Consider the following 25,056-nt stretch of genomic DNA (forward strand, 5'->3'; position numbering starts at 1 on the left):
AGCCGAGAGGGCGCCCCCAGCTGGTGGAAAGGTGTCTCGCGCGGGCACACGCGGGGAGCGTGTTGGGGGACCCACTCCCTGGAAGCGTCCTCACCTGCGGCAGCTCTGCCAGACCTCGGGCACAGCCTGGCCTTGTCCGCTTAGAGGTGGGACTGTCCCCGGGGGCGGGGGGTCCGAGGAGAGCCTCGGTGCTGAGATCTGAGGTGCTCTGAGGACACCCGCGGAGGACGGCCCCGTGCCCAGCAGGGAGGCGGGCCCAGGCCGGAGGTGGGGGACGAGGCTGTAGGACGATTTGACGGACGGAGAGGTGAGGATGGGGTCGGAGGCCGGGTGAGCCGGGGTGGTGCTCAGAGACGGGGGGGACACCTGACCGCAGGAGCGCGGGCGGCTGCCCTCCGCCCCCCATTCTGCCAGCGCGTGGGCGGGCGGGCGCGTGGGCGGGTCCGCTGCGAGTCTCTTTCTGCCTCAGGTCTGACTTCTGATGCCAGAACCCCCGCCCGGCCGCCCGCCCCCACCAGCCCCCAGCTCAGGGTCCCACCCCCGTGCGTCCTGTTGAGCATCCGCTGGTGTCTGGGGGAGCGGGTGTCCCGCAGGGGAGGCGCCTTCCCCCGGGTCTAACTCGGGGTGTGCCCGCGGTGCTGGGCGACGCTGATGATTGTAGGGGACGGGGCGGGGGGAGTCCACCGGCTGTGGGAACGCGAGGGGGGCCCGGGGCCAGCGGGCGCTCAGCCCCCAGGGGCCCTGCCTCTGCCTGGGGCGCCCCCCAACCTAGCCGCTGCCTGTCGGGGGGGTTTCCGGGGTGCCGCTCAGCACCCCTTATGCAAACCGGGACGTAAGGGGATGGGGGCTGAGTGCTGTCCACTCCAGAACAGGCGGGGCTCAGCAGCACGCTGAGGGTGGGGACCCCCAAACCCAGGGTGGAAAGGGGCTCCAGGGGCCCCCCCGCTCTGGAGGTGCTTGTGGATGGGCTGCTTCTAGAGCCTTCCTTGTGACCTCCAAACCGGCCGCAGGGCTGTAGCTGTCCGGCGGGGGGGCGGGCGGGGGGCGGGATGGGGCCTGGGGTGGCGGGTTGGTTTGTAACAGTTGTGCATTTGTACAGTCACTTTTCTCACTGGTAGCATTTTTGCCCACTACCATCCTTTCTTTCTTCCCCTCCTTAATTTTGCTTCTGCCTCTTTTGTTGGCAAACACGACTTCAGCCTTTCACTCCTGACGTGATATTTCAGTTTCTCTGGAGTTTGTCAGAGGGCCTGGGGACCGCGCCTGAACTCGGGTTAAAGGGGAAGAAAACTTCCAATAAAATGATGTAAAACTACTCTCTACCTCTGGCCGGGCTCAGCCTGTCGCGCCCTGGCCGTGGTGGGGCAGCCTGTGACGATTTATTTCAGTTTTTGCAGGACATTTAGGTATTGAAAGGGAGGGGAAAAAAAAAAAGACCATAAAAAGAAAAAAAAAAGGTGTGGTTTTGAAACCGAAAAGAACACTGAAAGTTTACATTTTATAACATTATATGCAGATTGTATTTAAACTTCAGAAATATTTAAGATAATTGTGACCCTGTAAAGCTGATGAAATATTAAAACAAGACAAAATACTTTTGACTTTTAACAGAAAAAAGAAAAAAAAAGGGTGGGGGGAGCGTCTGCGCTGTGGTTTCCGAGGCAGGCGCCGGCTGCAGTGGTCGAGGGGCCCGGGGCCTGGACAGGTCATCGGCCCTGGTGTCCAGGATACCACTGCTGACTGTCCTTAGTCGGCCTGGGGGAGAGAGGCACCCCTGCATAGGATTAAAGACTCGCCCAGTCGATGGCTCCCTTTTCCTAGACTCTGTTTGCTAAGCTTTGAAGAGAATGCTGTTAAACCACAGTGACCTGTGAACTTCATTACCTCCACCCTCACCCAGACCCTGAGATCCTCCCCAGCGAGTTTTCTTCTGTCTTCTCTCTCGGAACCTTCAGAAACCATCTCATACCTTTTCAGCTCTCATCAGACCCTTTTCTCTCTGAGCAGCTCGACCTGCTGCTTCTCACAGTGAGAAGAGTGAGGTCCTGACCTGCCCCTGCGCCCTGGCGGGTGCACTGTTCCCTCCCTCTGGGCTGCGCGCGCTCCCGCCCGTTACTCCCCTCCCCTCCGTCTCTCCCAGCCCTCGGCCCTCCTCCCCAGCCTGCTGGCACGAGCGTCCGGGTGCCCTGTGTGCCGGGGGCCGGGGAGAAAGTGGGACGGGTCGGAGCTTCGGGTCTCAGCCTTCAGCCGAGATGACGTTTGAAGGGAGATGAGGGAGATGAGGAGGGGGTCCGCGTGCAGTGGGAGCCCCGCCAGCCCGGTGGTGCCTGCGGGGTAACGTCCCTGCGCTCAGCCGCACATACCCTTGCCTTGCACAGCTGTGGACGAGCAGAACGCCCAGACCCAAGAGCAGGAGGGGTTCATCTTAGGTCTCTCCGCGTCGGAGGAGGAGAAGGACCTGAAACCGGACGACAGAGCGTGCCACGGCGAGGGCCACGGCGCCGCCAAGGGCAGGAGCCTCCGCAGAGGTACAGCGGCCCTGGTGACCCGCGGCGCCGCCATCAGGCCTTTTTGTCTGCGATGCTCAGAAGCTTGCCTTGGGAAGCTTAAGGGTGCTTTCTCATGGTTTCTGTGGCCACTTGGAAGTGTAAAAAGTCTCAAACACGCGACCTGTTTCACATACCACCTGCTGTGTGCAGTTTGCCTGGTGCAGGCCTGGCAGGACCCTGGGCAGGGAGGGGCCTTGCTGCTGGGGACGGTACTTCCCTCCGAACCTCCCTGCGCGCCCAGACCCGGCGGGGCTCAGGGCCAGTGGGCCCTCCCTGCGCACCCGGGGTCCTCACCCAGGGCCCGGGGCTTCCTGGCTGCAGCCGGCCACATGCCACGTTTGCTCCAGGTGGTTAGGGACCACCCAGCTGTACGGGCCACCACCTGGGGACCCCTAGCCCTCCTGGAACAGCCCCGACTCTGTGCGGCCCCCTCGCTCGTGGCCTTTACGAGCCACCGGGAGATCCTGCCCCAGAGTTTCCTCCACCACGTTCCTGGGCAGGACTCCCCTCTGCCCGTGCAGACCCCGCGGCCTGACTGGGGTTGCAGGCCGCCCCTCCCCCTCCCCGGCCTCGTCCCCGCGCCCCAGCCCCTCAGGGGCCTGTGTCTCTGGCGGGTGTCCGAGCCCGCTCGCCCCTGCGTCCCCTTGCCCGTTTCCCCTCCTTGCTCCCTGCCTCGTTCCTCGTCTCGCACACTCCGCCGCCATGGCCGATGGTGCTTGTAACCGCGCCTCACTTCCCTCGGCCCCCCCTCCGCCTGCTCATTTCTCTGATGAACGCTGCCAGTAGCTCAGGCGCGTTCTATTTTCTGTTCTGTTTTCATAGTGTCCAAATCCCCGTGCGAAAAGCTGATAAGCAAAGGAAGCTTGTCCCTGGGCGGTTCTGCCTCTCTTCCTTCGCAGTCAGGAAACCGGGACAGCCTGCCAGCACTGAACACGAAGATCCTGTTCCCGAGTGAGTGTTCCCCCGGGTGGGCCGGGGTCGCAGGCACCACACAGAGGCCTGTGTGTCTGGGGGAGGGGCCCAGGCAGGGCGCTAAGCTTTCCAGCTCAGCGACCAGCTGTCGCTCTGCCTGGCAGTAGTCTGAGGGGTTAATGAGACCGGGCCCCTGTCTTCCAAGAGTTCATAGGTCCATGGGAAAGAGAGACAGAATTTCAGAGTCATAGCACGGTATGAAAAGTGCCCTTGTTTATTACAAAAAGCAGACGGCATTCAAATCGTCGCCCTGGGGTCCCAGGAAGATGTCACTGAGGAGGTGATACTCGAGCTGGGTGCTGATAGGTAAATAGGAGTTGGGCTGAGTGAAAAGGGAAGGGCCGGCAGGTCGTGATGGGGAGCCGGCGGATCACCCCTTTGTTTCCGGCACGATTGCAGAAGGAGCACAGCTGGCCACCAGGAGAGTCGGGCCCAGTCCCCTTGCCTTGCCTTCATTTTGCCCAGGATCATGTCAAGGCAGCTCCTGTTGTTTCTTCCCTCAGGGGGAGTCATGATAGCACTTTGTGTCTGCAGTAGGAAGGAATGGTACGAGGGGTCGAAATTGCTGATAAGACTCCCTTAACCAGCTTCGTGAGGCAGCTTCGTGAGGCCTCCTGGGCAAGCTAGAGCACACGCTGCCCCTGTAAGTGATTTGGCAATTTCTAGGTGAATCTCAATTGAATAGAAAGAAAACTGCGGAAGCTCTAGGGAAAAGAGGCTGAGACAGATTTGGTTAATAAGCAGCAAAGACTTTACTGGAAGGGATGGATTGGCAGAATGTTCAAAAGCAGGGCTCCATCTCAGCCTTACTATTTATAATTTAAATTTTTAAAATTGGTGCAGGTATCTTGAGGGTTCTGGTCACCTGGAGGGTTCCTTGATGTTTAACCTTTTCTCATGAATTTAACCTTATAAAGTTGTATGACTAGACCCTATAATTAGTTGTAGTAGGGATCATTTTGGTGGAGTTTCTTAAATTTAGTGAGAACTATCTTTGTAAGCTCTTTTCTGATGTGTCTCATAGGTGTTGGTTACCACCCGGTGTTTATTTTTGTTCTGTGAATATGGATTTATGATAGTGATTTTTTCCCTGAGACTATTAATTGTCAAAGTTTGGACATTTTTACGCAGTGTTTTAGAAACATCTTATTATGATAACCTTCTGAAGAACACGTGGACCATCAGCCTCAAAGACACGACGGCCTCTTCATTTGGGATGGCCTCTTCATTCAGCCTCTTCATCCCAGGCAGTGCTGTCTCCTGTTTTCTCCCTTACAGATGTTCGCGCTGGGATGTCTGGTTCCTTGCCTGGAGGTTCAGTCATCAGTCGATTATTAATTAATGCCGATCCCTTTAACTCCGAACCAGAAAACCTGTGAGTATGGGGTAAACCAAGGGGGCATGTTGTTAGCTGAATGCTGGAGCGTAGAAAACTGGCTTGGAATTAACTAGAGAAATTCGTGAGCAGCTGCCTGGGCGATGCTTTTCCAGCTGGTGTTGGCCGATAAGGAAAACCTAGAAGGTGTGAGGCTTCCAGGGCAGAGGGTGGGTTGGGAATGTCTGGGAAGGGAGGCGGCCGTCCTGGCACGTGCCTGACCTTCTGGGGCCTCGGCAGGCTTGGAGACTCTGTGCCCGTGTCCTCGGTCGTCCTCCCCGCGGTCCTTGCTGGCCCCGCGTTGGCGCCGCCTCCTGACCGCCTTCCTTCTGGCGGGTCTACCGCTCCCGTTAGTGTAGCTCCCGGGCTGGAAGCGCCTCCTCGCCGTCCCTGGGGAGATGCTGTCCTGGACTTGGACTCTGGGGAACGAAGTCCCGACGCTGCTCTGCACGCCTTGTGCCGTGTCCACTGCCCAGCGTCAAAGGCAGTGAGGGCTTTCGCGCAGCTTGTTCTCGTGTGTGTAGAGACCGTTGCGGGGACAAATGGTATTTTGAAAGCCCAGCCTTCTAGATTTCCCTTTCTGCTGGCTGATAGCAAGTTCTGGGCAGCTAGTGGCTAGCGGCAGTTGGTTAAAAGTTGTCCACCATGTGTGTCCGGCGTGGTGGGGAGAGTAACAGTGAGAAGTGTGCGGTGCAGAGACTCTGGCTTTCGGGAAGCAGAGCTGCAAGCCTGCACAGCGGCAGCCAGTTTTCCTGCAGGGTGGCCTGGGTTCCCACACCTGCTCCAGTGCTGGCCCGCGTCCTTGTCCCCAGCCTGACACCACCCTCCTGTCTGCTCCTCACGCCGGGTCCTGTCGGGGGCTCTGGTCCTGACCCTTCCTGAGTTGTTCTCCCCAACAAGGCCAGAGCTGTAGCCTTCCATGAGCAGCGCCCACAGAGGCCTCCGGAACTAGATGTGCTGTCTCTTTCCGTCACCCGAGGTCCCTGCATTTCCACACCTGGCAGCGAGGGCTGTGGTCTCTTCCTTCAAGGAGAGGCTTCTCCTTCCCCTGGGGAGACACAAGCTGCTCTCCTCTCCTCCCTCCCCAGCGTGGTGTGCCGGGCCTCGCTCACGGGGGTGAGGAGCCGGAAGGAGTCTTACCCGCAGTGGACCTGGGACGTGGGGCTGGGCTGGACATTTTCAAATTGGGGACTTTGCTTTGATTGGGTCTAGGGACATTTGAGGGACGTTTTGGGATCCAGGGTGTAAGCACATGTGAGTGTATGTGCCACGGATGTCATCAGGTTTGACGTTGCTGATAGGAACATGAGGTGGTGCAGCCACTTTTAAGACAGTCTGGCGGTTCCTCAAAACCCAGGGTTTCCACGTGGCCCAGCAGGTCCCTTCCTGGGGTTACTCCCAAGAGAAGCGAAAACACATCCCCACTGAAGCGTGTGTACGAGTGTTCACAAATCATAGCTCCAGAGTGAAGCAGCCCAAAGGTCCGTCAGCCGAGGATCCCCGCAGTGGGTCGTCGCTGTTCGCCATTAACCGGCTGAAGCGCTGAACTCAGATGAACCCAGTGCTCGTGGCCTGAAAACGTGCCCAGTGACGGGAGCCAGACGCAAAGGGCCACACGCTGTGTGATTCCATTTCTAGGAACCGTCCAGAATCGGCAGGTCCACAGAGGACAGAAAGCAGATTGGTGGTTGCCGGCGCTAGGAGGGGTTGGGGCTCGTGGTTGAGGGGTGTGGACTTTCTCTTTGGGGTGTGAGCTGTCCTAGAATTGATCGTCGTGACTCTGAGTACATGGACAGTCGCTATGGAGTTGCACATTTTAAATGGGCGAATTGTATGTTATGTGAGTTACATCTCAATAATGCTGTTACCTCCCCGCCCCCCAAAAAACCAAAACAAACAAACAAAAAAACTGAGTTTTGCCCTCAGGAAGAACTGCTTAGAGGCTGGTATGCAGGGTTGTTCTCAATGGCCTGAAACCCCCCCTTTGCAGAGAGTATTACACAGAGAAGTGCGTCATGAACAATTACTTTGGCATCGGCCTGGATGCGAAGATCTCCCTGGACTTCAACAACAAGCGTGACGAGCACCCAGAGAAGTGCAGGTGGGTGCCGGCCCTGCGTACGCCTGTCCCTCGGCTCTTTGTTTCTCCTTCCGGCCGTGGGGTAATTTCTGGGGCGCATAGAGCCCTCAGGCAGAGTACAGACACGGAGCCCGAACGCCTCGTCAGAAAGCGGGGCGCGTCTGTGTGTCGTGGCCACGGCAGTGGCATCTCCATGTCACCCTCAGGTGGGGTCAGGGCTTGCTCCCCCGCAAGGCCCTTGAGCAGGCAAATGCCACAGGAGAGGCCCCGGGGGGGTTTCGCTGGGGGTGTTCAGGTTCTCCCCTAAGTCACCACGTACTGTCTCCCCCTGGCCGGGGAGAGGACGGAGAGAAATGGGAGGGTTTCCTCCTGGCTGAAGTAGAAAGTCCTCTCCTCCGGGGAGACATGACAAGGGAAGAAGGGAGTTGGTGTCTCCCGCCCCACCCCGTGGTGACCGTCACCTGGAGGGCAGACTGTTCAGCTGTGACTTTCTAGAACTAGAGACAGGGAAGCTGGTGTGGAGTTTGGGCGGAGAACAGCCATTGATGCAGGAGGAGGGGGCCCCTTGCTGGAGAGCCTGCAGACCTGCCCCTGCCAGGTGCCCTTGTCACCCGGAGGGAGGGGGTCACAGTGACACCCGAGGAGTTGCCCGGCAATCCCCCAACTCCTGTGTGGTTGGACCTTTCTCGGAAAACAAAATCAAGCATAAGAACTCAAAAACCTTGGAGCTCTGGGGCTCGAGTGTCGGAAAAGGCTCAGAGGTCCCAGGGGGCATCCCTGCTACACAGCGCATGATGGGAGCCCAAATCATTTGGAGATACCCCTGTTCGTCTGAATACAACTGAAAAGGCATTAAAATGCGTGTAATTTATCAGAGCAAAATAGGTGAGGAGCAAGGCCACATGTGATATGTTTTTAGAAACTTGGGGTCCTGGTATATAATCTTCCCTGGGTTTGTATCTTTGAGAAGGTCTGCTTAGAAAATGCCATTTCTACAAATCTACCCTTAAAAAGTAATTGGGAACTTCGGCAAAGAGGCGTTTACCAAGGGCCACTGCCACGTACGTTATAGAGCTCAGGGGTGGGAACAAGCAGAGACCCGTCAAAGGGGTTAATTCAGCGAGTGCTGGTGGGAAGTGCCCCGTTGTGGTCATTCGTGCTCAGGACACAGGGCGGTGCTCTCCGTGCAGGGCGAAGTGCACAGTTACTGCTATTTCAGCTGTAAATCAAGTTCCTAAGGAAGTGCACTGAAGCATTTATCGTCAGTACTTACAGATGTGGGGATTGTGAATTCTCCTTTGTGCTTTTCTGCCCTTTCCAAATTTTCTGTGGTAAGCATAATTTTATAGCTGGAAAAAAATTGTGATTTATACGTTTTCTTGTGAGGTTCTGTAACGTCTTACCTTTTGTACCTCTCAGGGTATGATTACTTTCTTGGCAGTATTACTCTTTAGCAGAATTTCTGGTCAGTGAATATATCTCTTCAGCCCATCTCGCGTGGACATGTGACAAGGGCATGTCCTCCTCATCTTAACGGTGTCGCTGCTGGGAGTGATTGCCCGATGTGACCCGTTTGTGATGAGGTGGCAGCAAGGGCCGTAGGTAGCTGTGTAGAGAAAGCTGAGACCCACGTCAGTCCTTTGCTTTCCGCCCCTAGGAGTCGAACCAAGAACATGATGTGGTATGGAGTCCTTGGCACCAGAGAGCTGCTGCACAGAACCTACAAGAACCTGGAGCAGAAGGTCCTGCTGGAGGTGAGCAGGCGGCCCCCTGCCGGCCCCTCTGCTGACCCAGTGGCCCCTCGGCCTTAGCCCAGGGCGGAGTGCTGCGGGGAGGGAGCCCCCGGCTGAAGCCTGGCTCTCTCTTCTCTCCTTTTATGCATTTCTACCGCTCAGTGTGACGGGCGACCCATCCCACTGCCCAGTCTCCAGGGAATTGCTGTCCTCAACATTCCCAGCTATGCTGGAGGGACCAACTTCTGGGGGGGCACCAAGGAGGACGATGTACGTACGGGGGTGCTGGGCGGCATGGGCCCGAGCTCAGGGAAGGGGATGGGGGCGGGGTCACCAGAGAGGCGGCCCCTTCGGGAGCCATGGTGGAGCCTCCCGCTCTGGGGGTGCTCTGTCAGTGAGGCGGAGGGATGGGTGGAGCGGGGCCCTTGTGCCGGCAGCGGGGACGCAGTGGAGAGCAAGACAGGCAGGCCCAGTTCCCGCAACCTCGAAAAAGGGATGCCAGGCAGGACAGGTGTGGTCGCAGGTGTGGCTTGGAATCCGGGCCCGGATCTGGGAAGGCTCCTAGGAGGAGGGACATCTACACTGAGACCTGAGGGTGACTCGGGGTTGGACAGGTCAGGTGGGTATGGGGCAGGAGCAGGCGAGGGAGGCTGCTCCCAGCAGAGGGAACAGCGTATGTGAAGGCTTGGCGGCCAGGCAGGGCCGGGTGCGGGAAGGAGGTTCTCTGATGGTGTGCGTACTGGGCGGAGCACGGCGAGGTCAGCGCTCCCGTGGGGTCGTGTAAGCCAAGGAGGAGTTTGGAATTTATGCCAAGAACTCTGGGAGCATTGATAGGTTTTGACCAGGGGCCTGACTTCCTTCGTACATCATAGCTAATAAAAATAGTTAACACCAGCCGCACGCTGAGCGTGCGCCGGTCACTTCTCAGCACTGTGCCTGTGTTGACGGCCCTCGTGAGGACCTGTGAGGAACGTACCAGTGTTCGCCCCATTTGACAGATGAGGGAACCCAGCTAGAGAGACAGTAACTTGCCCAAGCTCCCACGCTAGTAAGTGGCAGGTCCGGGGTTTGATCTCAGGCAGCTGCTTTCAGGATCTGACGTGGAGACCCGTCAGCAAGTGTTCACCCCGTAGCTTCTCCTAGTAGTGGGCCTGTCTGGCTCTCACCAACGCAGCGGCCCCCAGAGTGAGAAGGATGCGCGTGGCGGGGGGGCATGTTCAGGGAAGCTGGGAGCAGAGGTCAGCTCTAAGGCCGGCCCTTCCAGACCTTTGCAGCCCCGTCATTCGATGACAAGATCTTGGAGGTGGTCGCAGTGTTCGGCAGCATGCAGATGGCCGTCTCCCGTGTCATAAAGCTGCAGCATCACCGAATTGCTCAGGTACTGGCCGGGGTCCTGGAGGCGGGAGGGACCTGGGTGGAGCTGTGGCTCACACACGTTTGGAGCAGCAGGCCTGGCCCAGAACCGCGCTCTCGAGATAATTGGGCCCCCGGGGTGCAGAGCCCAGGAGAGTGGGCGCTTTTCCAGGATCGCCCCGGCCACCTCCTGGTCCAGAGCCCGTTCTCACCTGCCATGTTTTGACAATTAAAAAATACTTTCGAAACTGGGGCTGGCTTGTACCCTCCCTGACTCACTCTGTGGGTACCACCTGTGTCCTGCCCACCCTTGCTCAGGTGGGGTGAGATGAGACGGGCCTGGCTGACCTTGGCCCCTGGGCCTGCAGCTCTTAGGAGCCACAGCCTGAGTCTGGGAACAGAGGCCGAGCGCGTGGCCTCACTCGGCTGCTCTGAGGCCCGGCTTGGGGGTGGCAGGGTGGGTTCCCCATCCTGTACTTCTGGTAATGGGTTGGGAAGGGTGTGTCTGTCGGTGGGGTTGGGGAGGGCGATGTTCTCGTGCACAGAGATGGGGAGCTCGTGCTCCCCTGAACCTGAGTCCTTTCTGTCCCCACCGTGGGCTGCTTGAATTTCACAATTTTAATTCCTTGGCAGTATTTTTTGTTGAAAAGAGGAGCACTTGTTGGGTGTTTGCTCTGTCCTGGGAGTGGCCCCACGTGCCCAGGGACCCAGCAGCTCTTGGTGGTCGTGTGTCCCCGCCCTGGGCCTGGTGCTGGTGTCTGAGCACCGAGTTCCCCGCACTGCGATCACGGAGGCGGTGCTGGGTGCAGGGCAGTGGGAGCGGGGTGGGGCAGACCGCCGGGCTCCATGAGCTGCGCCCCGGGCGGGGATGCTCTGACCCCAGAGGCTGGGGGGGTGGGGTATGGTGTCACCCCAGGGGTCAGCCGGCCGGGGCAGGGGTGTATAGGGCAGGACGGTGCCTGTGGTGCTGACAGCACTTGAAGGCTCCTGGGTGCAGCTCGGTGACGGCTGTGATGTTTGCTCAGTGTCGCACGGTGAAGATCTCCATCCTGGGGGATGAGGGCGTACCTGTGCAGGTGGATGGAGAGGCCTGGATCCAGCCGCCAGGGTACATTCGGATTATCCACAAGAACCGGGCCCAGACGCTCACCAGGGACCGGGTAAGACGGACTGCCTGCGGCGCACATGTGCCCCTTCTAGGAGAAGACCTGGAGTTTTTAACGTTTTGTTCCAGGAATTTATTTGTTTTTTTTGAAGATTAAGTGAACAGGGCTCTAATTTCTAGGATCGCTCCCTCTCCCCCCAGCGTTAAAAAGAATGTCTCCCTCTCTAGCCGGTTATCCCGCTCGTGTCCCAGCGGTGCTTGTGGTTAGATGTGTGCTCGCAGGAGAGAGTGTAACGCTGGCTCCCGCGCCCTAGGCCTTTGAGAACACCCTGAAGTCCTGGGAGGACAAGCAGAAGTGTGAGCTGCCCCGCCCTCCGCCTTTCTCTCTGCACCCGGAGATCCTGTCCGCGGAGGAAGCCGACCAGATGGACCGGTTTGGGCGGGCAGCGGGGGCCCTCATCCACAGGTGGGCGCCACCTTCCCTCCGCGGCCCACTCCTCCGCCAGCGCGCCCGGGCCCCCTGACGTCACTGGGACGACCCAGGTCCGTGGCTGGGCCGCAGGCGTTGAGATGCCCCTGCCGGATCTTATGTGCCGTCTGCCTCCTTCACGAGGGCCCGGCCCAGGTTTCTGCTAACCCCGGGCTTTGGTATTTTCACTAACTGTCTTCCAGGGATTACTCGGGGTTTATGCAGGTGGAAGCTTCACACCACAGGCATTTTCAGAGGCAGCTCATAGGTGTTACAGCCTATCCCGGATCTCTGAGAATAGTACCCCTCCTGCCTCCTTTACCCCCCAGAGAGCGGGTTTGCTCTTAAGAAGCAGACCTTGTAGTTATTTTGAAAAAACAAAAGCCAGCAGCCAAAGGCGTTTCCTTCTCCTACGCAGCCTCCCAGAGCCACTGCGGACCTTCCAGCACGGTGGTCGCCGCTCTGCCCACTGTCCGTCCTCCCCACCCCCCCGCTGTGTCCACCCACCTCGCTCCAGCATGGCCCTTCCGCCTGGTGACCTGGGCCCTCTCGGTGGCCACATCCGCTGACCCCCTTCAGCCGCTGTCTGGCTGTGTCTTTGCATTGTACCTCCCCTCCCTGCCTCACCTCTCCCTCCCGGGAGCCGCCGCAGGCCTGGTGCTCCTCCACGGCCCTGTCTAGCTTCTTCCTGGCTTTCTCCTCTGCCTCCTGCTACTTACCCGCTTGCTGTTTTACAGGGTGTAGGTCTCATTTTGGGAATTTACTTCCTTGGCTGAGTTTCTAGAAAAGTTTGGGATTTTGTTGTCAGATTTCCCATTTAAGGCCTCCTCTGCCACCGGTCAGGAAATGATCGGTCGTCACGGGTCATCATGGTCGAGTCATGGTCTTGTCGGCCCTCTGGGCCGAACCTGGGCTTGCGTTCCAGCGAGGTGACTCACAGGCTGCCGCTCTTTGGTCTGATGCGTGCCGTGTCTCCCTCTAGTATCCGGGAAATAGCGCAGTCCCACCGAGACGTGGAGCAGGAGCTCGCCCACGCCGTCAACGCCAGCTCCAAGTCCATGGACCGAGTGTACGGCAGGCCCAGGACCACAGAGGTGCCTGCGCTTTTCCGGTCTTTCTCCTGTGGACCCCTTTCGCCCTCGGGCCGTCTCCACAGTGTCTGTTCTGGTTCCTCTCAGGGGCTGAGCTGCAGCTTCGTGCTGGAGATGGTGAATAACGTCAGAGCTCTGCGCAGTGAGACGGAGCTGCTGCTGGCGGGGAAGCTGGCCCTGGTGAGCTGGGGGGCCGCTTGCTGTGCGCACAGAGGGCAGCCCGTCTCAGCCCAGGATCCCCGGCCTTGAGAATTCTAGGCCCCCCGTCGGAGGGGCCTCAGAGGCCATCTGAGCTCACGGTGTGGCGATGCTCAAACCCTCCGGCCCCATCTCGCCACGTCATCTCCAGGGTGTCCGAGACTGGCGGACGGGACCTCCTGTGTCGTAGACGGCGCTCTGCCCCAGACCCCCCAGGTGGGGGACCTGGCTGGCCAGCCTGGCCAGCCTTTTCCCCGCCCCCAGAGTCAGCCGCCCTTCCTCGCTCAGCCCTGCAAACCTGGCTGATGAGTCAGCCCTGCGGAGGCGTGCGGCTGGAGCTGGATTGAATCGCAGAAGCTGGCACAGGGCAGACCCGAGAGAGCGCCTGGCTAACCTCCTTGTTTTAAAAAACGAGGATGTGGAAGGTCAAGGAGGCAAAGGCACTGGAGAACCCCCCTAAGAGTCCAGTTCCACACTCTCTGCTCTCATTCCAAAATACCGCGCTGTCCTGACACGTGCCAGCTGCTGCCTCCGCGGCCCCACCATGCTTCCTGCGCTCTGGTACAGGCAGGCTGCTCCCCCGCTTCCGAGAGAGGGTCCCGAGGAAACCAGAGCAGATGACCCGTCAGCCCTGCTGATGCGATTTTCAGACAAGCTTGGTCTGCCCCATCATTTACGAGAGGAGAGTTTAATTCTCTCACCCGACACTACTTACGAGGGGAGGTTCTGAGTCTGGCCCTTAAGTGGCGTTCTGTGACTCAGTTTCCTTGCAAGTTTTTAGAACACTCTCTGAGAGCAGCCCAGCCCCTGGGGCAGACCTCCTGTCTGCGTGGGGCTCTGCCACGGCCCCAGCTCCTCCCTGCCGGTCACCAGCTGTGTCTCTTCCCTCCCTGCCTGGAGCAGCAGTTGGACCCCCCTCAGAAGGAACGGCTCACGGCTGCCCTCGTCGAGATGGGCCAGCAGCTCAGGAAGCTGGCGGACACCCCCTGGCTGTGCCAGCCCGTGGAACCTGGTGAGGAAGAGGTATGTGGGTCACAGGGCTTCAGCGCGGCGTCCCTGGACACAGGGGCGCTCCCTTCGGTGCCTGAACTCACGTGCTCTGTCCAGCTTTGGGATTAAGATGGTGTTGGTCCTGCAGCCCCTCATCTGGCCTCCCACACTTCTCTTTTAAGATGCCTTCAAGGCACAGAGATGAACTTCGGCAGGTAGGAAGGAATTGGGAATTGCTGTTAAGAATGACCCTTGGTGACTGGGGCACAAGTTGTCCTTGGCAACAGAGCTGCGGGGCTGTCCAGGACGTAGGTGGAAAGAAGGCTGAGCCCAGCCCCACTATTTGCCCCCAGTGTGGAGGCACATCGGTTGGCTAAACAGCAACTTCTTGGGAGTTTGTTGTTGACAAGGGCAGAGTTGCTGTGTTCAACTCACAGTCACGCTTTTCTGTTGTGCGTATTTAGAGACCCCAGCTTGCGCAGGTCTTATAGCTGGGACAACAGATGGGACCCTGGGCATATGCGCCCTGGGGGTAGTGTCTCCTGAAGCAGGAGAGGCAGGAAGAAGGCCCTGGAGAGGCGCTTGTTTGGTGGTTGGTTTTTGCGGGCAGCACCTGGAGAGAGGCAAACCCTAGATGGCCTTCCTCTCAAGGGTGGAACAGAGGTGGGCCAGGAGAAAAGTTCACCAGGTAAAGAACTGCTAGACACATTAGGCGCCCCTGCTGCCGGCTCGACTGTTAGGACCTATGGGCAGCAATAGGGCAAGGGGACAGGGGGCCGGCAGTCCAGAGCTCTTCTTGAATATGCAGGCGTTTGTTGACAAATGTGAACCCCGCATGGAAAACTGACTCAGAGGCCTTCCAGCCAAGAAACAAAACTCAGCAACTGAAGAATGAGGACATTTTGGTTCAGAGGGCCAGGCCAAGCTCATCAAAATTTGTAGTTAATTATACATATAAAAATTTCATTTAAAGAAAATTACTAAAATAATAATACGTAAAATATTCAACAAATGTAGCAGTAACCTAGGCCTGTGATTCCAGATTATGTTTTCAAAGCCTGTGAAGTGTGGGCAGTGCAGTGGGGAGACAGGGAAGAGGACATGGACAGGAGTGAGGGCACATTACATCCCTCCTCTTACGGTGGAGGAAGGTTAATGAAAGTTCTTGACGTTGATAATTAGAGAAAGGTAGAGTTAATTATGTTTTAAAAACTTAAACGTAGTTTTAAAGGTAGCTTCTAGTAAAATTGAAAAGGTGTATGTCTTTTTGAATCACCACAAAAGACACAAGCAAAATGTAGTCTGTATCGTAAAAGAAAATAAAAGAAGTAGTAACGGTAGAGCTAACAGCATAAAAATAAGAAAATAGAAAATAATATAACTGCTCCTCTTAAAAGCAAATTATTCTTAGATTGTGTTAAAAAAAAAGAAATCTAACCAAATACTAGTCACAGGAGCCCAGTTTTCTCTTCCATACCCTCAATAAAAAATTGTGACCCAGAAAGATTAAAATAAAACAATTTCAAGAAAACACAATTAAAAATCCAAAGTAACAATGTAAAAATAGAATTGCATACCTAAGGCAGTAAATGATAGAGGATCACTTTATATTGGTAAAAGATAATAACCGTATCATTATGCTATATACTGTATAATTCTGAGATAAACTTACGATGGTTATAATAATGATAAAATCTTGTCCTAATACAGCATTTAAATGAGTTAAAGTATGTATTTCCCAATAGGTGAGATTTTTTTCTAATGCGTTTTTTGTTATTGATTTTTAACTTAATTTCACTGTGTTCAAAGGCAGTTGTTTGTATGTTACCAGTCCTCTGAAATCTGCTGAAACTTACTTAATGGCCCAAAAGGTGGTCAGTTTTTATAAATGTACCTTATATCCAGTTGTAATTATTTACGTCATTAAGTCCTTACTTTGTTTTTTTGTCTTCTTGATCTGTCAGTTACTGTTGAACTCTCTGACCGTGAATGTAGATGTCTCAATTTATCCTTGCGGTTTTGTGTATATTTGCTGTATGTATTTTGAGGCTATGTTATTGAGTGCATACAAGTTTTATCATTATATAAAGGCCTTTATTCTTTTTGTTTTCAAGTCCACTTGTTTGGTATATTCTTTTTCATACTTTCACTTTCACGCTTTATTTGGAGTGTCGCTCTTATAAATAGCATTGCTAAATTTTGGGTTTTTATTCAGTATAGTACTCTGTGTTTTGATTGGAGAGTTCAGTCTATTTACATTTATTATGATTATGATATTTAGATATATTTTTACCATATTTTGTGCTTTCTGTTTGTCCCATTTTTTGGTTTCTTTTCGTTTCTCCTTTTTGATTGATGAGTCTCTCCTTCTTCCCACACAATTCTGTTTGTCCCCTCTACTAGTTTGGAAATATGTACTCTTCTGTTCTTTCAGTGATTACCCCCAAAATTTTAATCTTAATTTACATGCATAAAATATGTAAAGCTACAACTTCTTGAAATGATAGAAAGTGTCAGAAACCCAATTTTGTAGTGTGAGCTATCCCTATCAGTCCGTGATTAATCACGTAAAACAAACGGTCACAACATCTGAACAAAGCAAGTCGATAGAATACGTATATGTAGAATATATATACAAGTATATATCATGCTTCTCTTTAGAGAGAATTTTATACTCTGCAAAGAGGGGATATGCTTTCTTTTCTGTTGCCCATAGGACATTTTGAAAATCTGATCGTTTTCTAAACTAGGACTACTACTGATGGTATGAAACTCTGTTATCATTGCAGAAATTGAGAGGAAGAGTTTAGAAACTTTTAAGCACTTGAGAGGGAAACTTTCTTTATGTTGAAAATAATAAATTTTTTTTTATACATTTATTTATTTATTCATTTATTTTTGGCCGCGTTGCGTCTTTGTTGCTGCACTTGGGCTTTCTCTGGTTGCAGCGAGCGGGGGCTGCTCTTTGTTGTGGTGCGCGGGCTTCTCATCAGGGTGGCTTCTCTTGTTGCAGAGCATGGGCTCTAGGCGCGCACGGGCTTCAGTAGTTGTGGCACGTGGGCTCAGTAGTTGTGGCTCGTGGGCTCTAGAGCGCAGGCTCAGTAGGTGTGGCGCACGGGCTTAGTTGCTCCGCGGCATGTGGGATCTTCCCAGACCAGGGCTGGAACCTGTGTCCCCTGCGTTGGCAGGCAGATTCTTAACCACTGCGCCACCAGGGAAGTCCCAATAAAAAACTGAGGTTTGTGTTTTGTATGCCTTTTGGGGGTTTCATTTTTCTAGTAATTTGTCTTACTTTCTTTCATTAAAGTACCAGTCCACTGTGGAATGGGAATTTTTAAAGCTGGTTCTTTTCCAGGGGTAGTTTGAGCAGCACAGCTCTAGGCCACAAGGAAACCTCAGATACTAACTCAGAACAGAAATTGTGCCAACTGTAAACCATGGCCCCTGTGCTCCCAGCATGCTGCTCTGCGCAGGTGGGTAGCTTTTGCCTCCATGCAGATTCTTCAGTGAAGACAGGGAGGGCAACGATTTTCTTCAGTTCATGGGCAGGGTAGCAGCTGCTGCGGTGGGAGGCTCACAGCCTGGTGCCCAGTTGCAGGGTAACCAAGCACCTCAGGTTATTTGGGACTGTCAGGTCTTAGTACTAAAAGCCCATGTCACAGGGATTGTGTGGTTCTAAAGCTTTAAGCCTGAAAGTGTTTTCAGAACAACTATCACCAAATGCCATGCAGCCACCATGGAAACAAACACAGAGCACCACGAGTCCTCCCTGGATGGCTGACCTGAATGCTGCCTGCCTCATGAACCCTCTAAGCCACGTCTAGAGTGGCCCTGGTTTCCAGGGTTCCTAGATGTGGGCTGCTGAGACGGAGCAGATGTTAGTTCTTGCAGTAGTAGGTGGGAAATAGTACCGATGGCACCTGAGGTTTAGTTGCAAAACCAGAAACCCTCTGGAGCCAGCTGGGGTGGTGTTACTGCAGGCATTCACCCGTGGGGCCTGAGGCCAGAAACCGAGGGCCAGGGTTCCCGGGAGTGAAGGGAAAACCACGCTGGCTCCTGGGCTCCTGGCTTCTCCAGCCAACTCCGCTGGTGCCTTCCAGCTCAGTGCTGCCACCCTCTGGGACTCTGGCTCGTCCCCCCCCCCCCCCCATGCAAGGGACCAGGAGGAGGTGAAGTGTGAAGGGCAAAGGGAACCTTGGAGGGGGAGGCACCATATTTCTACTGGCATAAAAATAGGAAAATCATTTATTTGAAAGGAAAAAAAGTGATAGGTCTTTGAGCTGGTTCTTTGAAAGGAAAGTAAAAAAAACCATCTTCTGGCACATGTAATCCGGGGCGGGGGGGAAATGAACAAAATGAAGTGATAAGGGGACTAAAACAACAGATATGAGAATTAATCAAGTTATAGCATATACAAAGAAATGACAATGAATCTTACAATCTTGATGAAACTGTTGATTTTTCAGAAAAAATTTAAATTACACAAATTGAAATCTCAAGATATTTTAAAAGGAATAGTCACAGAACAACTTGAAAAAATAAATTTTACTTCCAAAGGGAAAATGTCAAGGAATATATAATTTCCATATATAAGAAAGTGTCAAAGCTGGAAAAAGATGGACGTTGTCCCAGTTCATTTTTTTAAATTGTGGTAGAAAAACACAATTTACCATCTTTGTCATTTTTAAGTGTATAGTTCAAGTAGTGTTGAGTATATTCACATTGTTAGGAAACAGATCTCCAGAACTTTAAACATTTCATTTTTAAAAAACCAGCACATTGGATTCCAGACTTCAGTATTATCAGTAGATCCCTTGAAGTTATTTCTTTAAATCAAATAGTTGATGAAAGAAGTTCTTTATAAAAGAATTCTAGCTGGAGCGTGTAGGATTAAAGCGCCATTTTGCGTCCCTGGGGACACGAGATTGATGGAATTAGCAGCTCTGGACCACCCGGGGAGTGGGGAGGCAGGGAGACACCCCTCAGAGCCAGAGCGCGAGTTGTCCTGCAGGGCAGACGCCTGGTTTCTCTACAGGTGACCCCGAGGAGGAGAGACTGAGCCACAAGAGCTGGGTGTCCCCTGTGAACCCCGTCAGGGTCCTGATTCAAAGGTTTGCTCCAAAGGTTTATCCACACATATCCAGCTGTGAGGATAGACCTTTGGAGCAGTCGGGGAGATCTGATACAAATGGATTCATGAGAGCCAAATGAATTCTTGTCAGTGGTATCAGGTGTGATAATGGTGCCAGAGTATGTTTTCAAAAGAGTATTCTTAGAGTTGCATACTGAAGTACTTATGGGTGGAGTAATTTGATGTCTGAAATCTGCTTTTAAAAGGCCGAGGAGATTAAATAAGATAACAGGCCGATAATCAGCCACATTCTACTAGTCTCCCCGTCTCACCAGTGGAAGAAAATATGCATATTGAAAAAGTTAGAAGTAAATTTACAGCTCATGTTTGCATTGAAGAAAGAAGTTGTAGAGTCAGGAATCGGATTTTGTGCGGATTCTGGAGAGTACCTGCCTCACACGTGGCCGCCCCTCCTGCAGGCGGCGCTGAGGAGCGAGGGGCTGCTCGTCTTGGGGCAGGAGAGCCCGTGACTGTGGTGACCGCCCGGGAGGTAGAGTTCTTGCGTGGAGCAGCTGTGCTAGAATGGGCGCTTGATAGTTTTGCCAAGAATAAGACATCTGTAAAAACAAGTTTCTTCCGTACGCACAGTCACTGACTAGAAAATGTCATTGTAAGAGGTCTCTTTCCACGAAGATGACCGTGCAGGGGCGTGATGAAGATGCAGGGTCACGACAGACTGGGTGTGGAGATGCTTAGTATTTCCAGGCTCTAGGTTGGGTGCAATCCCAGTGAAAATGCCGGTGGAGTTTTTTTAGTGCGACCCGATGTCCCCGTCAGATCTGAAAGTGTGTCATAAAGCTGCGCAGTCCTAACTGTGCCCGTCGCTGTGGGGATGTAGGTAGACAGGGCCCAGGGGCAGAATCCAGGCTGGCGGGGCCAGGAAGAAAGTGGCACACCTGAAAAATAAGGAAATTACGGTTTCTTTATTTGTGAATAGGTTTATACACATGATCAGAACAGGTACGTGTTTGTGTGTGCACAAAATGCTTTACTGGTGGAGACCCCTGCCCTAGCTTCTGTGAGAATCAACAGAGAAGGTCCCGTGGGGAAGGGGCAGTGATGGCTCCGCCGTGCCCTGGACTGCTCTGTGGGGAGGTGGCCACCGAGCAGGGACCCTGTCCCCGTGTCCCTCTTACTCCCTCTTACTCCCTCTTACTCCCTCTTACTCCCTTCCCTCCTTGATTCTGCCTCAGGGAGCAGATCGCAAGGAAACAGTGCAAAGTGCAGGAAAAGCTTTATTTAGAAAGATACTCGTGATACTGATAGTCAAAGCCCGCCAGTGCAACGCTGGAAGAGTGGCTAATAACTTACCAATCTTGATATAATGGTCCTGATACTTAAATAATATAGAGAGAGCTTTCTAGTCACATGAGAAGTAAACACTATAAAATGAAAAAAATAGAATATGAAAATAGATACTTATCACTGTGAAACCGCTTTTTAAAGGCATTAAAAATCAGCAATAAAGACTAAAAGTCAAGGAAAAGCCCGGGAATAAGAATATCAGGAACGACGTGTCTTCCTAGCTCCGTGCCTGTGTGGTCGAGGGGTGGCTGAGGTCTTGGTGAACCGGGGTCTGACTCTCACCGTTTCTCGTTTGCCCCACAGAACGTGATGCTGGATCTTTCCAAGCGCAGCCGCAGCGGTAAATTCCGCCTGGTGACCAAGTTTAAGAAGGAGAAGAATAACAAGAACAGAGAAGCTCGCAGCAGCCTGGGAGCCCCGGGTACCTGCCCTCTCCTGTTCTCCTGGCCGCCCGGGCTGTGCGGGGCCCAGGCTCTGCTTTCTCCCTGGCCTCGTGCTGGTCCCCGTCGTCCCGGGGCCACGGCCTCCGGTCATGCCCTGCGCCGACTCGTCTGTGGCTACAGAACCGCACCCCGGCTTTCCCGCTCCACGTGGGAGGCTCACCGGTGTCACGCCCTGCCCTGAACTTGCTCCTGGTGCAGATTCTGGGTGACAGACAGGCCACCGAGCCGCCTGCCTGCGCTAGATTGGGGCGCGAGGTGGGGAGGAGACAGCAGAGGTGACAAGACAGAGACACAGCTCACACTCCGGCCACACGTTGGCCCCCTGTGCCTGCTTCCTCTGCGGGGCTGCTCGTCCCCCATTAATCAGTTCATTGATCAAGGCCCCTGCGCCGGGAACCTGGGCTGCCAGTGGCCCTGGGCCGTGAAATCAATAGAAAATGGCACTAAAGGATGTTTCTCCTCTGGGTCAGTAAACTGGGGCTTTAGAATCTCCATTCAAAGTGTCGGCCCTGAGCACAGCTGCCCCCAGGCTCTCAGGTGCTGGGCGGCCCCAAGCCTGGATTTGGGGATGGCATTTGCTGCCAGTAAGGGTAGCTCCCTTTGATTCTCCTTCTTCGCATGTTTGTCCAGAAATTGGGTTTCTTTGAATGATGGTGGCTCTGACTCCATGGAATCTCTGCATATGTTTCCCTTCCCGCTGTGGGCTGGAAGTGAAATGGACCCCCCTAGAAGGGAGAGGGAAGCTGACCTCAGCCGCAGTCAGACCCACGTGTCCCTCCTGGGACAGAAGGCTGCCGGTGACCTGGCAGGAAAGGACAGCAGCTTGTGCGGCAGCTCCCGCCCCCGAGGGCGGGCAGCTCCCCTCCCCTTTCTGCACAGCCTGGGGCGGCACCTGGGGCTGGGTGGTGGGTGCCTGCCTGCTTGCTGGGGCGTCGCGGGCGCCGCTTGCTGGGGCGTCTCGGGCGCGGGCCGCCGCCTGCTTGGCGCTGGGCTCTGGGCACTCATCGCACTCGTGCTTTTCCGTCTCCGACAGTTCACCTCTGGGGCACAGAGGAGGTTGCTGCCTGGCTGGAGCACCTCAGTCTCTGTGAGTATAAGGACATCTTCACGCGGCACGACATCCGGGGCTCAGAGCTCCTGCACCTGGAGCGGAGGGACCTTAAGGTACTTCCACAGCGTCTCCTGGGAAGGCGCACCTGCGCTTCCCGCGGCTCCCCTGTCCCCTCCCTCTGACCTGGCCGTGTCCCAGCGTCAGTAGTCTCCTCACCGTTCTTCTCAGGCCTTTGTGCGCGACCCGGGGTGACGACTTGGGGGTGATGCGCGGCAGCGCCCAGATGTGATGTCTCACCTGCCGCGGCCGAAGCCCGAGCAGACCCCGTGGGCAGCCTCGCTCTCTTAGCCTAATTGGACAGTGAACCACGTTAGCGTTAAAAACCCTTTGGGGAATGCAGCCCTCCGCTAGTCAAGCTGAAGCGTTCTCTGTGATGACAGCCATCCGGGTGAAGGGGACCCAGCGGACCGGGTTCCTTCCCCAGTTGGCCGCTTTTCGGCTCCCGCAGTGGCCACGCTCGCCCGTCTCCCTCCCCTCGGGAGGACGCGGGGCGGCCTGACCCGGGGCTCCTGGAGCCTGGCTCTCTGTGCCGCTCAGGCCGCGTCCCGAGAGGCTGAGAGGCCGCCGAGGGGGTCGGGATGGTGGCGCCCTCGGGTCGGCTGCCTCGGTCGTCTGTGTCTTTCTCCGTGTGCCCTTGACGACTCCCGTCAGGGACCGGGACGTGGCGGGCGGCCGCGGGCTGCTGGTTTCGGGCGCCGTCTCCGGCCGCGTCCCCCGTTGTCGCTTTCACCCTCACTCGTGTTCGGACGCAGGAGGCGGCGCGCCAGGGCCGCCCCCCCGCCACCACCCGGGCCTGAGCGCTGTCCTCTCCTTGCAGGACCTCGGCGTGACCAAGGTGGGCCACATGAAGAGGATCCTGTGTGGCATCAAGGAGCTGAGCCGCAGCACCCCTGCCACCGAGGCCTAGCCTCCGCCCTCTGGGCCTGCGTCCCCCGCGCCTCCCGCGACTGAGCCGGCTCGGCGCCGCTCATGGTGCTACTCCCGCCGCTCCGACCCGGCCCGGCGGCCCGGCTTCCGGGTCCCGACCCGCAACACAGCTACCTTCCAGCCGCCGCCGCCCCCGCCCCGGGCCTGGGCTCCTCCGCGTGCCCTCCGCGGCGCAGCGTGGGGCACCGTCTCCCGCCCCGCCGGCGCGCTGCGTCCCCGCGCGTCCGAGTCCCCTGGTGTGAGCGCGGCCTGGCTGCCTTCCCGTCCCGCCGGTTCAGTTTGACACGAAGGCGACGCTGGCTCCCCCTTAAGCCCAGCAGACGGTAGTTAGGGTCCGGGGCTGACGAGCTCGCGCCCCGTCCGTCTCGGCCCCTCGGTCCCTGGACCGCGGGCGTGGGGTCCGCTCTGGGCCCAGGATGCCTGGCCTGTCGTCTCCCCGCGGACAGAGGCTGGTCCGTGTTTCTGTGTGGAGGAGGCTTCCCGGGCTGCCGGGGGCGTCAGGGGCCGCCCAGAGTTTCTCACCCCGGGGCGACTTCTCGCCTCGAGCCGCCAGGTCGGCGTCCCTCCGCGGGGAGGAAGCTGAGCCGGGACCGGCCCCGGCGGCACCCCGGTCCTCACCGCCGGGGACTTGGCCCTTTTCTCCCCTTCCGCCTCCCGGGGGCTGTGCGCAGCCGTCCCGAGGGGCCCGGGAGCGGGGGCGCTGCCGTCCCGAGGGGTCCGTGGGGCGCGCGGCGGAGCAGCCTTGACCTGCCGCTCGCTTCGCACACGCTCTGCCGGCTCCCCGCCCGCCGCGCAGTCGGCCGCTGCGGGGCGCCCCTGGCGGGCCTCCCGGCGCTGAGCTCGGCCGAGGCCCTGCCCCAGGCCAGCTTGTCCCCGCGGGCGGGGTGGCCGCGCTCTGCACGTGCGCTCAGCCGCCCCTCGGAGGTGAGACCCGGCGGTTGTGTGTCACTCTCCGCCCCGAGGTTCCCGCCCATCAGAGCCGCTGCCGCCGCTGCGGGTGGAGGGAGGTGGAGGAAACCCAGTCGCCACAAGTCCCTGGGTTTCAAAGTAGAACAGGCTGGCCCGGCCCGCGGTGCCAGACGCCGTCTGCTCTGTTGCTTCGAGCGGGGGGGGGGGGCACCCCGGGCTCTGAGGCCCTCAGGGCCGTCGCACAGGCGGGGACTCGGCGGAGGAGGGCGCACGCGGGGCGCGGTGGCCGGTGCTCGGAGGCCACCGCGGCCCTCGGGGGCCACCGCGGCCCTCAGCGCCCTCCCGTGGGAAAGCCTTAGGCTTAGGTCAAGCGTGGTGTTTAAAGGTAACGTCGTCAGTGATTAGAGCGACACTGTTTACGTGAAACCACTTTCTGAGGGTAGTAAGTTAGAGCGAGTGGGATAAACACGAGCGTTGCGCGAAGCCGCGTCTGCAGGGCGGCGTCCCACGCGCGTTGTGGTGCGTGTTGCTGCGCGTGGGGCTGCCCTCCGGGCCCCCGCCCCTCCGTGCGGCGGGACGGCTGTCCCTCGGGGCCCCGCGGTCTCACGGTCCTGTCAGTGTAGAGGGAGGGAGGAGGGATCCCTGGAGTCTTGGAGAAAAGGTTTTGTGCCCTCTGGTGGGGCTTCCCCCATATTTATGATCTTAATTTATACAGCGCCCACCGTGGAAGCAAACGCCTCCTGTATCGCTATGTACATATCCACATCTGGGGTTGTAAATACGTTGTTCTGTGTATAAATAAAACAAGCCTGTTTTTGATCTTACACTGTCGGGTTTCTTGTTATCGTTCCTTGTGCTTGGACGTAAGATGTCGTTGCCAAAAATCTTCCCGAACTGGGTTCAGAATTATGTTTTTCAGCCGCCCTAAAAACAGGTTGAACTGGCGGTGGCTGAAAAGCAAAGTGGGAAGAATGCCATTGTATTGTTTAGGGTGTAGGTCTAGGATCTGTTGAATTAAAAATTCAGCAGCCTTGGGGCCGGGTAGCACCAGCGTTCTCAGGCTTAATCACATGCAGCTTCAGCCCAGCCTACTGAGGGCCGCGTCATTTTAGCTAATATCCTAGCCTCGTGAGTCTTTAACGTGTAACTGCAAACCGGAGCTCTTCTGCTTACCTCTCTGTTTGATCATAGTACCTTTATTACAAGGGCGCTGCCTCTCCAAGCTCAAGGTCACTTTAATCATCCCCCAGTTTCCTGGGGTGAGGGATGGGGGCTGGGATCACGGAGTCGAAAACCAGGCTGGCAGGGTACCATA

At 56.0% G+C, this 25,056-nt stretch overlaps 1 protein-coding gene across 2 annotated transcripts in view; it reads left to right on the plus strand.

Annotated features, from left to right (window-relative positions):
- The window catches only part of DGKD (diacylglycerol kinase delta), a 116,772-nt gene extending 92,207 nt beyond the window's left edge, over nt 1-24,565 (plus strand). Inside the window, exons 16-30 of one of the 2 annotated variants that reach the window (XM_061188664.1) lie at nt 2,379-2,528; nt 3,372-3,500; nt 4,800-4,896; nt 6,887-6,997; nt 8,634-8,730; nt 8,872-8,979; nt 9,974-10,087; nt 11,088-11,222; nt 11,482-11,633; nt 12,619-12,730; nt 12,815-12,907; nt 13,829-13,948; nt 20,655-20,772; nt 21,828-21,958; nt 22,723-24,565. In XM_061188664.1, the coding sequence (XP_061044647.1) occupies nt 2,379-2,528; nt 3,372-3,500; nt 4,800-4,896; nt 6,887-6,997; nt 8,634-8,730; nt 8,872-8,979; nt 9,974-10,087; nt 11,088-11,222; nt 11,482-11,633; nt 12,619-12,730; nt 12,815-12,907; nt 13,829-13,948; nt 20,655-20,772; nt 21,828-21,958; nt 22,723-22,812 (1,757 nt within the window). In that variant the 3' untranslated portion in view covers nt 22,813-24,565. The remainder of the gene's footprint in view (nt 1-2,378; nt 2,529-3,371; nt 3,501-4,799; nt 4,897-6,886; nt 6,998-8,633; nt 8,731-8,871; nt 8,980-9,973; nt 10,088-11,087; nt 11,223-11,481; nt 11,634-12,618; nt 12,731-12,814; nt 12,908-13,828; nt 13,949-20,654; nt 20,773-21,827; nt 21,959-22,722) is intronic. The other variant, XM_061188672.1, reaches the window with a different exon arrangement.
- The last annotated feature ends 491 nt before the right edge of the window (nt 24,566-25,056 follow it).

Source organism: Eubalaena glacialis, chromosome 1 (assembly GCF_028564815.1).
Source record: "Eubalaena glacialis isolate mEubGla1 chromosome 1, mEubGla1.1.hap2.+ XY, whole genome shotgun sequence".
In the NCBI taxonomy this organism is placed as follows: Eukaryota; Metazoa; Chordata; class Mammalia; order Artiodactyla; family Balaenidae; genus Eubalaena; species Eubalaena glacialis.